The 17722-nt window shown below is 35.9% G+C and overlaps 1 protein-coding gene across 1 annotated transcript in view; it reads right to left on the minus strand.

Annotated features, from left to right (window-relative positions):
* The window catches only part of ROCK1 (Rho-associated, coiled-coil containing protein kinase 1), a 221691-nt gene that overhangs the window by 10554 nt on the left and 193415 nt on the right, over positions 1 to 17722 (minus strand). Inside the window, exons 26-29 of the mRNA XM_006867285.1 lie at positions 14861 to 15049; positions 13830 to 13989; positions 7825 to 7895; positions 7523 to 7611 (exon numbers count right to left, since the gene is read on the minus strand). Of these exons, the coding sequence (XP_006867347.1) occupies positions 7523 to 7611; positions 7825 to 7895; positions 13830 to 13989; positions 14861 to 15049 (509 nt within the window). The remainder of the gene's footprint in view (positions 1 to 7522; positions 7612 to 7824; positions 7896 to 13829; positions 13990 to 14860; positions 15050 to 17722) is intronic.

Below are 17722 nucleotides of genomic sequence, written 5' to 3' on the forward strand. Positions count from 1 at the left end.
GTAACCTGGATGAACCTTGAAGACATTATACTGAGTGAAATTAGTCAGTCACAAAAAGAGAAATACTGCACAGGACCATTACTGTAAAAGATTAAGGAAAAAACTCACCCTAAAAAGGAAAAAAACAAACAAAAAACCACAACAATTTTGCTGATCACCGAGATGTATGGGGTGCTGTGAGGGCAGGGAGGGGAAGATAGAGCCCAGGGTAGGGAATAGACACAGGATAGCTTGGGTGCTAAGTGGGGAGGGGGGGCAATACAAAAGAAGGGGGAGGGGAATGGAAGAATAAGGCGGATGGGAGAACAGTTAGGCAGGTTTGCACAGGTTAATGAACTAAATGGGACAGAGGTAAATAATGATGTATACACAACCTTGGAACAACAAGGTTCTGGGATATAGGGATTGAGGCATGGTTTGAATGGATAAAAAAGGGGAAATAACACTAAGATGATTGGCTGCTTTTTGAATATTGGTTTCCCTTGCCTACCATTGTAAAATAGACACTTGAAAGGGAGAGAAAGGAATAGCCAGAAACCTCACCATAGAAAACTTGTAAGTCCATCTTCAGCCTATAACTAATTGTAATACGTAAAATGGGGCTAGAACTTGTCCAGTGAAGTAGGCTTCCTGTGGAACCTTTGTATTGTATAAGACCATAGGTGAAATCCTGAACCACATCCAGAATCTTCTAAGGTGGGAAATTTCCACTTGAAAGGACACGCAGACCAGCCTGGAGCAGCTAGAAGAACAGAAGATACTTCTTGAAAGAAAAGACTGACAGGAAAAATCATAAACAGTAATGGCAGTCTGATTGACTACTACAAGAACAAGCAAGCTGTTTGCCCGGGAGACATCGAGGCAAGTGGTTGGGGCCCCTCAGAGCAAATTCCCTTCCAAGACTAAGACTCAAGGGGAATATACAAGCAGGCATGTGGTCTGGCTGGTGACCACATTGGTCAAAGATAACAAGAAGTGGGGGAAAAACAGCAATGAAGTTGTGAGCTAAGTCCAACCACGTTCAATAGAAATTCTGTGAACCCGGATTGAGACCTGGTTGGCCAGCAGTATGGCAAGACCTGAGGACTCCTGGGCCCAAAGACAGTGACATGACCACAAAGGACTAGAGCGGAGAGTGAAGTGTCCAGGTGATAAGAAGTGTGGGGAGATGCACATGAACACCCATACTTGCAGACAGTATCCACTTGATATGGCTTCAATGGCTGGATGATCAGAACTTGACTAGAAGAAGAAAGATGAGGAAAACAATTTGATGACCTTGACCTATACTTATGGATGCAGTAGTTCAAAAGAGGGAACAAATCTTTACAACGAGGATCACTCCCACCCCCTCGGTTCACACGGTTGACACGGATGGGCTACTTAGACACTGTCTACCTAAAATGCAGGGGCTACAAAGGCAAGAAATAACTGGTTTACAAGCTTTCAAGAGGGAGCCTAGTTCCAATGGTGCATGAGAAGGAAGAATCTCCACTGAGTGGTTTCCAATCTGTTGGGACAGGGATGATGAAAGGAGGTGGGGATAAGACTCTTTGTGGTACAATGGTGAATAATTGCTATCAGGACTGACTGAGAGGGTTGGAAATGTAAAGGTAGATGTTTTATAACAAAAGGAGGGGAGACGCTGATTTTGCAGTCCAGGAGTGGAAGTCCCTGGGACCATCAAGCGAGAAGAGTGGAGTGCGGGACCCTACCCAGAGAAGCAGTGGTACCAGAAATGGAGGCAGAGACGATGACGTGGAGAGATGGAGCAGCTGGAAACTCTGGACTCAGGGAGGGAAAGGGACTGTGTGCTGACGGTTGTGGGGGGCAGGCTTGCGGGGTGTACCCTTTGGTTGTTTGATGATACATAGAGGGGATTGTAATCATTGCAATTAAACAAAATACGATGGATGAATGTAAAGCTAGCATGTAAACTATCCTATAATTCACAATATAAACTTAAAAAAAAAGATTCTTATGATTTAATAATGAGTAATTGTTTGTTAATCATGACTAATTGCGACTGTCACAATTGCAAAGGTAGAAGTTTTGTAAAAAAAACGGGGCATAAAATACTTATTGGTGAAAGTCAAAGACTACATACAGTCTTTGGTATGGGTTGCACCTCAATGTAAAGAAAACAAAAATCCTCACCACTGGACCAATAAAAAACAGGCATATAAATGGAGAAAAGATCGAAGTTGCCAAAGACTTCATTTTGCTGGGATCAACCATCAACACTTATGGAAGCAGCAGTCAGTAAATCAAACAATGTATTGCATTGGGCAAATCTCCCACAAGACCTCTTTAAAGTGTCAAAGAACAAGGATGTCAGTTTGAGGACTATGGAGGGCCTGACCCAAGCCATGATATGCTCATGCAAAGTTGGATAGTGCATAAGGAAGACTGTAGAAGAATTATGCATTTGAGTTATGGTGTTGGAGAATATTGAAAGTACCATGGGCTGCCAATACAACAAATACATCTGTGTGGGAAGAAGTATAGCCAGTGTGCTCTTTGGAAGCCAGGATGACCAGACATTGTCTTTCATACTTTGGACAGATTGTCAGAAGAGTTCAGTCACTGGACAAGGATATCATGTTTGGTAAAGTGGAGGGTCAGAGAAAAACAGGAAGACCCCCAATGAGATGGACTGGCACAGCAGCAGTATCAGTAAGCTCAAACATAGCAACGATTGTTGTCCCAAGATCAGGCAGTGTTTCATTCTGTTGTGCATAGGGTTGCTGTGAGTCGGTACCAACTCGATGGCAGCTAACAAGAACAACATTCCATTTCCGTAAATCTTTCTTCTCTGCCTTCCCCATGACTTTCTTATTTGTGCTTTAGGGTAAATGTTGACCATTTGGTCACATATAAATGAATTTTATAAATTAAAGGAACATAATCTGTTATTTAGCTGAAGGTTGACTTTTGGGAGTGGTTTCAGTACAGAGTGAAAGTCTCAGAAGTTCCTCTAGTCTCTACTGATTCAGTAAGTCTGGCATTTTATTGATTTTTCTGTAAGTTTTATTTATTTTGTTGTTCAAAATATATAAACACTGCCTTTTAAAAATTGGAAAAACAAAACAAAACGGGGCAGCAGTTAATCTTACAGTCCCAAAACAGAGAACCCTAATACTATCAAGGGAGAAGAGCAAAAGCGGAATGCAAGATCTTATCCAGAGAAGCAGAGACAGCAGAGATGGAGGCAGAAATGGGGACATGGAGAGAGGGAGCAGACGAGGACTCTAGATTTATGGAAAAAGAGGGACTGAGAGCTGGAGGCCAGGAGGCAGACTTGCAGAATGCCCCCTGCGTTACTGTAAATTATTATATATGTCTAAATGTTTTTTTAAAAAAAAGAGCTAAAATGAATAGAGAGAAATACTGTTAACTGATGGTACACAGAGGGGATTATAATCATTGTAATGAAACACAGTATATGATTTACTGAATGTAAAACTGTTGATCTGCCCTGTAAACTTTCACTCAATTCACAATAAAAACTTTACATATAAAAAAAAAAAGTAGCGGGTTTCCCCACTAACTTGTTGAAGTCCTTCTCATACTTTGATTTTAAAGAAGTATAAAATTAATTATCTAAACTCCTACGTTAAAGATCTAAAAGAAGAGGAAATTAAACCTAAAGTAGGTAATTGAGAGGAAAAGTTGGTACTTTAAGGAAATGGAAACTACCAACAACAGAAAAAATAAAGTCAAAAGAGGTTCTTTGAAAATATTAACAAGGCTTTCTAAGAAAAAGAGAAAACACAAATTACTAATAACAGAAATAGTTTTTATAATCTCTAAAAACCTGTGCAACCTAATACTGTAGCCAAAATCACCTCTGTAGTTATTAAGTGTCAGTGAGTCGGTTCTGACTCATAATGACCCTGCATATAGTTTCTGAGAAGGAACTGGTGCGTTTGAACTGCTGACCTTGCAGTTAGCAGTCCAGAGCTTATTCTACAGTGCCATATTTAAATTAAAAAATTAAAAATAATAAAACTTAGTTCTTCAGCTGCACTAGCATACAAGACATACAGATTAGAAAGAAAGAAACAATTGTAGAAAACTCTGGTGGAATTAAAAAACAATTTATAAAACTAGTAAGTGAGTAAGAGGACTCAGGGTCAATACATACACAGTACTAGAACAAGATACCCACATAGGGGTTTTAAAAACACACACACAAAAAGAACCTTAACCCCCTACCTCTCATCAGACACAAAAACTGATTTGACCTCAATCGTAACCTAAATATAACATCTAGAATGATAAAGCTTCCAGAAGAAATCAAAGACCACCTTTGTAAACACTGGGCAAGCAAAAATTTCTTAAACAGAGTACAGGCACTTATAATTTTTAACACTGAAAAACTGGACTAAAAAACACTGTTAAGAACATTTACAGAGCCTCAAAGAATCTCCCATAAAATGTTTGGAATTTACTGTAGTACTTTAACATATGTCCACAAATTATTTGAAATTTCTGTAGCTAGAAGATGAAGCTTAATATCCTTCCCCTTAGTTACTTGCTTCTAACAAATGGGTAAGGACAGAAAAAACTTGACTGTAGAGAAATTTGACAGATACTACCGTAAACAGGTGATTAAGAGTAATATCACCATTAACATCATCAGTGATTATCATGTGGTGTCATGTGCCCCCTAATATGATGCAATGAGAAGGCCTCCTCACTTATTCTTTCCAAAAAACCATAGTTCCATCTAATCCTGAGAAAACAAAGCAAATGCAATTAAAAAAAAAATCTATAAAACAGCTGACCATACTTTTCGAAACTGTCAAAACCATGAAAGACCACAACACACTGAAAAAATATCACAGACTGGCGTTGATCCAGGTGCTATAAAAGCTAAGTGGAATGTGAGATGCTAGATGGGGTCTTGGACCAGAAAAATGACATTAGTGGAAAAACTGTTGAAATCTGAAAAAAAGTATTTAGTATAGTTTAAAAAAAAAAAGAAGGCACTGTAAAGACCATAAATAGGCAAGTCACAGTTAGGGGTTGGGTTATTTGCATTGTATATTATATGTATATAGAATTCATATACAGGATATATACAGAATTCAAATAAATCAACCTTAAAAAGATAAGAAACACAATTTAAAATATGAAAAAGACCCAGATCATCAGAAAAGAAAGGCTTCAGTGTACAAATATATATATATTTTAGGAGCCCTTATGGCACAGTAGGTAAAGTGTTTTGCTCCTAAATGGAAGATCAATGGTTTGAAATCACCAGTTGCTTTGTGGGAGAAAGATGTGGTACTCAACTATATATAAGTTCCTGGTTAAGTTTATTCTTAGGTATATTTAAGATTCTAATTCCAAAGAAATGGTGATATTCTTTTTTTTTTATTATCCATAATAATTTTATTTTATACTCTTCATTTATCCATTCATTTATTTGTTTGTTGTAACATCTTTAAAATAGTTATAATTTAATCAGAACACAAAGGAAGATATTTTAGCTTTCTGATATTTATGGGCCATCTTATTTTTGTTAAAATGGTAAATAACATTCTTATCTAAATTAAACATTTTAGGCATTAAACTTTAAATTGCTAACCCAAAGGACCAGCACATTTAAAATCTAATCTCAAACATCTAGAAAGCTCTTATATTTGAGTGGTATGAGAATGTTTGTGACATTCATTTTAAGTTTATGTTTTCCTTGAATAGACAGCACTTAGCAGTTTGCTTTGGATTTATATTTTGCTGCACATATGTATTACCTTTCCAAGTACTAGACTACAAGCTCCTTAAATATGGGCAGCTGTACTTAAATAATGTTTTTAAAAAGAATACTAAGATGGGCAACTTAGACACTGGCTACCTAAAATAAGAAATGAACTCTGGTAGTGTATTGGTTAAAAGTCAGGCTGCTAACCTCATGTTCAGCAGTTTGAAACTACCAGTGGTTCCACGGGAGAAAGATGAGGCATTCTGCTCCTGTAAAAATGTACAGCCTCAGAAACCCAATGTAGGGTCATTATGAGTCGAAACCGACACCACAGCACACCACCACTTAAAATGAGGGGGTGATAAAGGCATGAAGTGACTGGCTTACAAGTTTTCAAGAGGGAGTTTAGTTTAAGAGTGTGTGGGGGAAGATAAGAGTCCCCACTGAATAGTTTTCATCTTGTCTAGATGGGTCTGGTGAAAAGAGATGTGGACAAGGTTCTTATGATTCAATAGTGAGTAACTGTTATCATGACTAACACAGCTGTAAAAGAAGTTTTGTTACAAAAACAGGGAAGTATAGTTAATCTTACAGTCCAGAAACAGAGGATCCTAGGACCATCAAGGGAGAAGAGCACAAGCAGAATGCAGGACCCTATCCAGAGAAGCAGTGACACCAAAGATGGAAGCAGAGATGGGGACATGGAGAGAGGGAGTAGCTGAGGACTCTAGATTCATGGAAAAAAAGAGGGACTGAGAGCTGGCGGCCAAGAGTCAGGCTTGCAGAATATGCCCTTTGGATGTATAAATGATTATATATCCCTGCCTGTTTTTGTGTACAATGCACTAACCCCTCCCCCCAAAATAACAGAGGGAATGGAAGCAAATACTGTTGAATGATGATGCAAGGAGATTGTAATCATTGCAATGAAATGTTAGTGTAAAGACGATTTTCTCCCATGTAAACTATCACTCAGTTCACACACACACAAAAAAAAGACTGGAAAAAAATAAAAGACCAAAATGGATGTCAGAAGAGACTCTGCAACTTGCACTTGAACACAGGGTAGATAAAGTGATAGGAAGAAATGATAAAGTTTTGACTTTGTCTTGTACTGACTTTGTTTTGTTTAAGACTTGATGAAGAGTTTGTGTAATATTTTTTTAAAAATTAAAAAAAAAAAATACTGTTGAATGATATGCAGGGAGGAGAGCGTAATCATTGCAATGAAATGATGGTGTAAAGCCGGTGTTCTCCCACGTGAGCTATCACTCAGTTCACAATTTGAAAAAAAAGAATTTTAAGAAAGAAAAAGAAAACAAAACAAAACCTTCCAACCAATGTTTATTATACGATTCTCTGACCTATGCGAGGCTTTGAAAAAGTTTATAAAAAAATATAATTCTCTTTTAATTCCATTTTTCCACAACTTTATGAAGCTCCTTCGTATTACAAAAAAAAGAACAGACACATTTATATCTCTTTCTAACAATGGCCAAATAATCCTATACTTTTTGAGATGCTTTCTGAACTCAAAAACCACTAAATACTTGGATTCAAAAGTTTGTATTTAGAATAGATGCATCAAGTATACAAACATACATATTTTTCTCTACTCACATTTTGTAAAAGATTTAATATAAAGTTAATATTTAATTTGGTTAAGAAAAAAACAGATACATAAACATTAACAGTTTAAATAGCATAAACACCATTGTAAAAATGGCTGTCTTTTAAAATTAAAAGCCTAAAAATAATTGATTATTGTTAAGTTAGCACTCAATTGATTCAATTCAATAAAAGGCAACTTACTCTATGTCCAACACCATAGAGGGATTGGACTGTTCCTTTTCTTGTTCATCATTATAGAACAAAATCTTTTTGCTGCTTACCACAACATACTGAAATGAGAAAAAGGAGAAAAAGTTACAAGAGCAGTAATAACTCGGTTCAAAATTATAAGCATAGTGTTTGCCATGTATGTCTAGATTATAATGTCTTTAATATAAAATCAATGTTAATAAGACAGCAGCTAATTTAAGTTTTAAGTTTTATAAAAGTAAAATATGTAACAAAATACCAATTTTTAAAAATGAGGCATATATAGGTAGTACCTGTTTCTTCCAGCCATATCGTTTAATATTTCCTCTGTTTGGTACTGAAAGCCAACCTTCAATTCTTGACTCTACGACAAAAAGAATATACATAGTATTCAATCTTAAAATGTAACAAAAGGGAAAACTATTACAGATTGTCTAATAGCATGCAGCAACAGGCATTAAAACACAGCTACACGAACAAGTGCTATAATTTGCTCTTTCATGCTTCAATCACACAAATTAACTTTAATGGCCACAAATATTGCAGAAAAACTTTCAAGCCACTTTCCCATAAAATGAACATTTAGTACTCAATTATACAAGTATGAAATAACAATGCCCTTTAAAGCCAGGCAAGACTGAAATGGATTGCAGCTTAAATGGGATATGTATGACTTTAAGTATCATTTAACATTCATAAAAACAAAAAACAAAACAAAACAAAAACAGCAACAACAAAATTATGCAGCAAGTGGAACAAATCAGAGCCATGGCTTATACAAGAAGGAGCAAGCAAAAATATCCAAGTGTCCTATTACTCACAGAAGACAAGAATAGAAGATAAATAAATAAGGAATGCAGGAAGAATCAACTAGATATAAAGAATAAGAGACAAGCATTTTATTTGTTTCCTCAGGACAGTATTCTGATAAACTTTTTGGTAAAATACCCATAACAAAATTAACAAATCTGTTATCCAATCAAATTTGAACAATATTAACAAAATTGTTCAAATTTGGTTGGATGGTAGTGCTATGTCCAATTTTGATTCTTCTCCAAACTAAAGATGTATAAGCAGACTTTTAAATTTGTGGTACTGTAAATTGAAAACCAGTTGTTTTTTTTAAAGAATTCAGCTGATCAACTTCTAAGATTTCAATCCATTTGTGCATTCCAGAAATTCCTTGACTAATTTGATCAAGGCATTTACCAACAATCATTACTACTGTTTAAATGTAATTAATGACTATTAGAAATATCTAGGGGAAATATTCCATTAGAGATGTACTTTCGGGTTAGAGATGATTATACAATTCAAGTATTTTCTATCACACAAAAACAGAAAGTAACCAATTTAAAGTAGAATGTTATAATGTGCCATAGTATGGTTGAAATAATGATCCTAATGGGAATATATAGTGCTTCTTCTACATAACTTAAAAGCTATAAAGTTTAGTCTTAGAGAGATTACAACAAATAGATAACATTTACTTTACATTTTTTATTTTTCAAGGATTTTATAAGCAATCTCATATAATCTCAAATACCTCATATATGTACAATCCTATGATGCATGTTCTATTATAATCCTCCATTTACAGATGAAGAGACTTAGGTTTACCAAGCTGAATGACTTACTCAAAGACACTCTATTAGTAACTGTACAAGCTTTATGGTTTAAATGAAGACAGTATCATTTCAGAGTTTATATTCCTAGAGTACTGTGTTATTCTGTTTCCAAAAAAGCTTTGCAGTTAATTAAAATGGGGCTAATGGTCTTTTGTTCCAATTTCTATCCCATTTTTAACATCACACCTTTGCTTGTGTTATTCTCCTTCACCTAAATTGTTGTTCAAGTATAGGAAATAATGAAATTACTTCAGCCCAAAATGATCCCTCTCTTCTCATGACTTTTGTTTTTGTAATTGCTATAGGTTTGTGCTAAGTTCTATGAAGGAGAGGCCATTTCAAACAATTGTTATGTATACCCTACGGGGAATCTAGCACACAGAATATGCACTTGATAAATGTTTATTTTGCAACTGTACTTTGTCTTGAATTTACCAATTAAGGTCACACTCTGTAAGTAACTGTCTCAATTTAAAAATCAAAGACAACTTTTACACTTAAATAGCATGCCAAAGACTGCTGATCACATATTGCTCATTCACAAATATTTTTATCTAACAAAATAAAAAAAAAGCTATTACACTAAGAAATTTTAGTGTAAGTGGTAAAAATTGCAACTCTTACTTTAAAGTGTGATCTGGAAAACATGATTAACAATTAAAAGGAAAAGCAGTCTTAATACCTGATGCTATTCCTGAGTCTATTTAAATATAAGGAGTCCTGGTATAGCGCTGTGGGTTAATGTGCCAAACTGCAAAGCCATTTGAACTACAAGGTCGGTGGTTCAAGCTCACCAGTCACTCCTTGGAAACCCTATACAGGGTTGCTATGTGTTGAAACCAACTCAACAGCACTTAACAATAACAACAACAAAAATTCCTCATTGAAAATCAAAAGATGTGAAAGACAAATCTTGAAAGCTATACAAAATTGTATATGCCAAAATAACGTCCTCACTATTTCTATATGAGAATGCATGCTAAAAGTCTATTTTTTGACTCTAGATTTGAGTTAATGTGCCAGTGTTTTCAATAAACTGTTTTATATTATGATTTATCTCAATGTGAAGCTGAGATTTATATAATTTCAATGATAGAAATTTTATGTATCAAAGTTATTTCACCAGCAAAGATTTTTATATTTTCGCTAATTAAAGTAAGTGAAGGAATCTAGCACTCAAAGGTGTTGAGGATACATGAGGGTGGGTTTTTGTTCATTTAAAACAATAATGGTAGAGGAATTAATTTTAGTTTTTCCATCTGGTGAAATTTCCTCAGAGCAGTAACTCTGCGGAAAAGTTATGACAGATTAAATACACACACACACACACACACACACACACACACACACATATACATATATATATATTTGCTTTCTTTGTTTCTTTTCCTTATTCCTAGCTTGTTGTTGTTGTTATGTTCTGTGGAGTCGGTTCCGACTCATAGGGACCCTGCACAGGGTTTCCGAGGCTGTAAATCTTTACGGGAGCAGAAAGCCTCATCTTTCTCTCATGGAACAACTGGTAGTTTTGAAATGTTGACCATGAGATTTGCAGCCCGATTCGTAACCACTACGCTACTAGCGCTCCTTGTTGTTAAGTGCCTTCGAGTCGGTTCTGACCCATAGCGACCCTGTACAGGGTTTCCGAGGGTATAAATCCTTACGGGAGTAGAAAGCCTCATCTTTCTCCCGCACCAGCGCTCCTTAGATGTAAGTTAATGTATATATCCATTTCTTTATACAGTGAAACTTGTAAGAGGCAGAACTTGACAGGATTCCTATTTTTCTGGGTCCTGCAAGTTTTCTGCCTTTGACAGGAACTTGTAACAGAGCTGCTTCAATGGGACCCTGTTCTAAATTGGGTACTACTTTTCTAAATGAAGTGAAAATTAATCATTAGTCATTACCTTCAAGAAACCTTTCAGACACTCATAAAAAGAACAAACATCTAATCACTTTAATAATTGCTCTGAATTAGGATTGCAAAACCTTACCTTTATATGCTAGGAAGTATTTTAAAGCATCTAGTAAATGGTACATTTAACATCAACTTTCAATTTACTAGCAAAATACCTGATATAGAGAGAAGTAAAAAAAAAACAAAAAAAAAACCACCAAAAAACACACTGAAAGATTATCCATAAATTTCTGCCTTCAATATGAAATTCAAAGGATTTGCAGAGATCTTTTGTAAAATTTCAAGATTAAGAACCTGACAGGGAAAGAGATACTTCACTGGTCTCATTTTACAGCAATAGAGAAAGGCCACCAATACATTTTTGTCTCAATTGGTTTGGACTTTGAAAACTTCAAAAACAAAATCCCTTAAGATACAGTTATTCTATGTAATATAAACTCAGAATGGAGTCAATAGAAATATTTAAAAATATCTTTGCTGACTGACTCTTACCTATAGTTGTTAGGTGTTGTCAAGTCAATTGTAACACATAGCAACCTATGCACAACAGAATCAAACACTGCTTGGTCTGGAACCATCCTCACTATTGTTGCTATGTTTAAAGCTCATTGTTAAAGCCATGTGTCAATCCATCTTTCCTCTGACCTTCTACTTAACCAAGCCTGATGCATTTTCTAAGGACTGGTGCCTCCTGATAACATGTCCAAAGTACATCCTCAGTTTTAAGGGCCATTTTGACTGCACTTCTAAGATTTGTTTCTTCTTAAGTAAGTTTATGATATCTAAATACATCCTTAAGCCTGCCAAAACAATCCTTTGCTGTTAGCCTTCCTGAGTTATCCAGGAAGGAGGATAAAATTCACCACTTTTCTATTCTCTACAGGTTCCCTCAACTGGAGTCCTGGTGTGGTGCTATAGGCTCAACACTAGATTGCTAACCACAAGGTTGGTGGTTCACTCCCACCAGCCCAGCCGCTCCTTGGGAACCCCATACAAGGTTGCTATGACTCAGAACTGACTTGACTGCATTTAGCAACAACGAACAATATTTACCAATAGCGATTGGTAAGTCTCTAAAATCTTTAAAAACAGAAAATCAAGACATTATAATAAGCAAAGTTTTACACCAGGTTGCTGTAAGTAGGAACCCATGGACAGCACTCAACAACAACACTGAAAGGAATCCTGGTGATGCTGTGGTTAAGCACTTGACTGCTAACTGAATGGAAGGTTTGAAATCACCCAAAGATGCTGAAGGAGACCTGGTTATCTGCTTCTGTAATGATTACAGCTAAGAAAACCCTAGGGGGAAGTTCTACTCTGTCACATGGGGTCATGATGAATCAGAAATGACTTTGACAGTATTCAACAAAAAAATATTGTAATAAGGCTAAGGAAAAGGGAATTTAAACTAAAATTTCAGTTCAACAGTTGAGAGAATATAGTCAAACATTCCTAAAATACTCTTATAAGGATATAAGATAAGGATATCTACCAGAAGATTTATGAGAGCCTAAAAGAAAAAAAATACAAGAAATCCTTTGACCACTGTAATAGGAAATATTCTTTGCCTTCCCAGATACCTGAGTTTAGGGTAGAGAATGAACAAAAGACTAAAGGCAGGGATTACTCTGCATTGAGCCCCACTTGCTTGACCAAGAAAACATAATTTTCTAATTGATTATCAACTTTCTGATAAATAAAATTCTCAGAAAGCAAGTAATATATATTGAAATAAAATACTTTTAATATCAGGCATGCTGCTTCATAAACATTTTTCTTCATGTACTTATTCGGAAAATAGCTAATCAAAATCTATTTTCAAGTTTACCACTATATTGCAAACTTATTAAAGTCTGATTAAATTTTATCATTTAACATTAGGTGGTTGTTGTTAAGTGCTTATTCGGAAAATAGCTAATCAAAATCTATTTTCAAGTTTACCACTTTATTGCAAACTTATTAAAGTCTGATTAAATTTTATCATTTAACATTAGGTGGTTGTTGTTAAGTGCTGTTAAGTCGGTTCTGACTCATAGCAACTCTGTATAGGGTATGCGAGGGTTTTCAAACCCTAGCGGAGCAGAAAGCCTCATCTTTCTCTCGTGGAGTAGCGGGTAGGCTCAAACCACAGTCCCCTACATTAGATAGGCTTCCATATACATAGGATAGGCTTCTATATACACAAGAGTTTTGGTGTGGCGCTGTGGGTTAATGTGCTGGATTACAAGGTCTGTTTGAACCTCAAGGTCAGTGGTTCAAGCTCACCAGCCACACCTCAGAAACCCTACACATGGTCACTGTGAGTCAGGAACCAACACGACGACACTTAACAACAACAACCATATACATATATGATTATAAATGTATTTACATATATGATTACTAAGTACGGTTCTTAGTTTTAGCATGAGAATATATAAAACCTTAAAGAACTGCTTTAAGACATGTACACTTTTCTTTACACAATGAGAGATATTAAAGCAACTCTGACTAGCACCCATAGCATCAGGCTACTCAATACAGGTTCATAAACCTTTTCTGGTTTGTTTTAAAGTAGAATTTCCTAAATTTAGTTTAAGAGTCCAAGATTACTTTATATAATTGACTTTTTTCCTATCAATTGTAGTAAGTATGTAATTATCACTGGGCCTTAGCTATCAGAAAAAGAGGTAGAAAACTAACAGAAAGAAACAGATGACTTTTCATGACATGTTAGCACACTTGAATGAAATAAAAGAGATATTCTCACCTGGAAGGTTTCCATCAGTTTCATCAGCACTGGGAAAACTAGCAACACTTGTAGAATCTGAAAGGTCCAAAAGTTTGGCACGCAATTGCTCAATATCACTTTCTTTGCTAGCCAATTGCATCTGAAGCTCATTCTTATGTGCACATTCTTCTACCAATTGCTATTTTTGAAAAATAATCAAGATAACAAAATCAGATAATTTCCAACATTAAGAATTAATCTGAATTGCTAATAAAAATTTAGCAAAACTTCCCAAATGTTGATGCTAACAATACATTATAAAAGTGCCTATTTTCTGCTTCAAATAATGAATGATCATTGGGTAACCACCTTTTCTTTTTGCTTTAAAGAATTTTTTTAAAAAGTACAGGGCATTAAAAATCTTATTAAAACACAGTAAATGCTTACCTGGCTCCAAATGAAATAGCTTTAAAAGTAAAATAAACAATTCTGGATGGAAAAGCCATAAATGATGACGTCAATGTTGGTATCTAAGTCTATCTAATCAGAGACGGTGCTGTCAATTTTATGCTATTAATAAACCAGTAAGTATCAAAATATTAAGTTTGATACTTTGATTTCAGAAAAGTTGAGTCTTGATTAAACAATAAGTCATGATATTTCAAAGGCTCTACCCTAACTATAGTCAACGTTTCTTCTGTTGTTGTTATTAAGTGCTGCTGAGTCAGTTGCCACTCACTATGTAGGGTTTCTGAGGAGCGGCTGATAGCTTTGAACTGCCAGCCTTGTTGTTCAAACAGATCTTGTGGACTAGTGCTTGTCCTACAGCGCCACACCACGACTTATCTAAGTAGTCACATCTTAATTTTAATCTGAATGTGAGACTTCTATGCAAGTAGTAGCTAATGGGCAAAAGTTATTTGAGCTATAGTGGCTATTAGGCAGCAGAATGCCATTACAGTTTTTCAAGGTCCTGGCTTATAACAGAGCAATAATGGTCAAATTACTTGGTAAACAATATGAACTAAAATATACATTTTATACTTTATGTACACTATCTCAAACCTTACCGCCTGCATGTCATTCAGTTCCTTCTGATGTTTCACTACCATCTGGTTGAATTTCTCTCTTTCTTGGTTGAGTTCCAGTTGTAGCTTCCGATTTTCCTTTTCCTTCTTTCTTAAATCTTGTGTATTGGCTTTCTTTCTATCAATTTTAAAATCTTTTCGATTCATTATTTCTGCCAACTTGTTAACAGCCTATAAGATACATCGAAGATTACTAATAAGAATATATATTATTGTTGTTAAGTGCCATCAAGTCAGTTCTGATTCTAAGCGATCCTGAGTTTCCAAGGCTTTAAATCTTTGTGGGAGCAGAAAGTCTCACCTTTATTCCACAGAACCAGTGGTAGGCTCGAAACACAGACCTTGTGGTTCAGAGGCTAGTGTGTATCCTAGAGAGCCACTGAATTCCCCAGAATATTATATTAACAACACTACTGTTGTTAAGTGCTTCAATTTATATCTCCTCTAAAATATATATTCTTCTCTTCAAAATGCAAAAGTGGGAATGTGTGTCTGTGTGTGACAATGTGAGAATGTAATGAAGGCTGGGATATAATAATTGGCAGAACAAGTAACTGTAATTGATTTATCTCATTGTTAAAATGTAAGAGCCTCACAGACTGTCAAGAATTTATTCATGTTCAGCAATTTTTCAGTCCTTATTAAGCTGCAGACACTGACAAGCACTGAATAGAGAAATAACAGTTATTCCTCAAAGACACCTTGTGTGGTGGGAGAGTCAGGTAAGTGCACATTCCAGATACATTGTGCTGCTGCTGCTAAGTGCTACCAAGTTAGTTCCGACTAAGAATGACCTTCTATAGAGTTTCCAAGGAGCAGCTGGTAGGTTTCAACTTCTGACCTTATAGTTAGCAGCCCTGTGCTTATCCTGTAGTGCCACAGTAGGACTTGGAGTATTACAGTACAGACTGATAAATAAGAAGAAAAAGGCATGCATGTAAGGGTAATATGGGAGCAGTACCTAACTGACTTACTACTAATTCATTGTAAATACCTTTTTTGACAACATAAAAGTTGACTATGCATACAAACTTAACAGATGGAATACACAGGAATCAAATTGAATACATCTGTGTGAAGAGAAAGTGGAAAAATTCAATATCATGAGCCAACCAGGGCCAGACTCTAGAATGGACCATCAACTGCTCATATAGAAGTTCAACATGAAGCTGAAGAAAATGAGAACAAATCCACAAGAGCCAAGAAATAACCTTGAACGTAATCCCAACTGAATTTAGAGACCAGCTCAAGAACATATCTCATGCATTAGACTTAATGACTAAAGACCAGAAAGTTGTGGGATTACATCAAGAACATCATACAGGAAGAAGCAAAAGGTCACTAAAAAGACAGGAAAGAAAGAAAAGACCAAAATCAATCTTGCTCTTGAGCTTAGAGAAGCTAAAGGGAATGGAAGAATGAAGATGTAAAAGAGCTGAACAAAAAATTTCCAAGGGCAGCTTGAGAAGACAGAGTATTTTACAATGAAAAGTGCAAAGTCTTGGAGTTTGAAAACAAAAAAGGGAAGAACGCATGCAGCATTTCTCAAACTTAAAAAACTGAAGAAAATATTTACGCCTTGACTTGTAGTATTAAAGAATTCTATGGGTAAAATGGAGTCCTGGTGTTAATCTTTTGGATAAGCATTAGACTGCTAACCATAAGGTTGGTGTTTCACACCCACCAACTGCTCCTCAGAAACCCTTTATAGGGTCACTATAAGTCAGAACAGAATCAACCTCATTTAACAACTTAACAACATGGACAAAATACTGAATGATGTAGAAAGTAGTAAAGATGAAAGGAATAAACAGAGTAACTGTTTCCTCAATGTTCAACCATTTCAAAGAGTGCTATATGATCAAGAACTGACGCATACTAAAGGAAGGTATCCAAGCTGCACTGAAGGCATTGGTGAAAAACAAGGCTACAGGAGTTGACAGAATACAATTGAAATCTTTCAATAAGTTGATACAGCACTGAGGCGCTCACTCATCTATGCCAAGAAATTAGGAAGACAGCTACCAGGCCAACTGATCCATACTTGGGCCCATTCCAATATCATTAATATCACATGCAAGTACAATTTTACTGAAGATACTTCAAATGGTTTGCAACAGTACATCAACAGAGAACTGCCAGAAATGCAAGCCAAATTCAGAAGCCACCAGACAAAGATGCTTACTTGTGTTTTACTGACTATGCTACGCAGATGACACAACATTGCTTGCTAAAAGTGAAGGGACTTAAAATACTGATGAAGATCAAAGACCACAGCTTTCAGTACGGATTGCACCTCAATGTAAAGATAACAAAAATCCTCACAGCTGGACCAATACATAACATCATGATAAATCGAGAAAAGATTTGAAGTTGTCAAAGACTTCATTTAGCTTGGATCCACAATCAACACTCATGGAAGCAGCAAGAAATAAATGTGTTGCATTAGGCAAATCTGCTGTACAAGACAACTTTAAAGTGTTCAAGAGCAAAGTTATCAGTGTGAGGACCAAGATGTGCCGGATCCAAGCCATGGCATTTTAATAGCCTCATATGCGCATGTGGAAGTTGGACAATAAATAAGGAAGATTGTCACAGAAGTGATGTATGCAATCTATGGTGCTAGAGGAGAATATTAAAAGTACCAGGGCCGGACAAAAGAACAAGTATGTGTTGCAAGAAGTACAGGCAGAATGCCCCTCAGAAGTGAGGATATCGAAACACTGTCTCTCTCACTTTAACTATGTTATGTCTCTCACACTTTAACTATGTTATCAGGATGGAGCAGTCCCTGGAGAAGGGTATCATGTTTGGTAGAGGGTCAGTGAAAAAAAAAAAAAAAAA

This window comes from Chrysochloris asiatica, unplaced genomic scaffold (genome assembly GCF_000296735.1).
Source record: "Chrysochloris asiatica unplaced genomic scaffold, ChrAsi1.0 scaffold00103, whole genome shotgun sequence".
Classification (NCBI taxonomy): Eukaryota; Metazoa; Chordata; class Mammalia; order Afrosoricida; family Chrysochloridae; genus Chrysochloris; species Chrysochloris asiatica.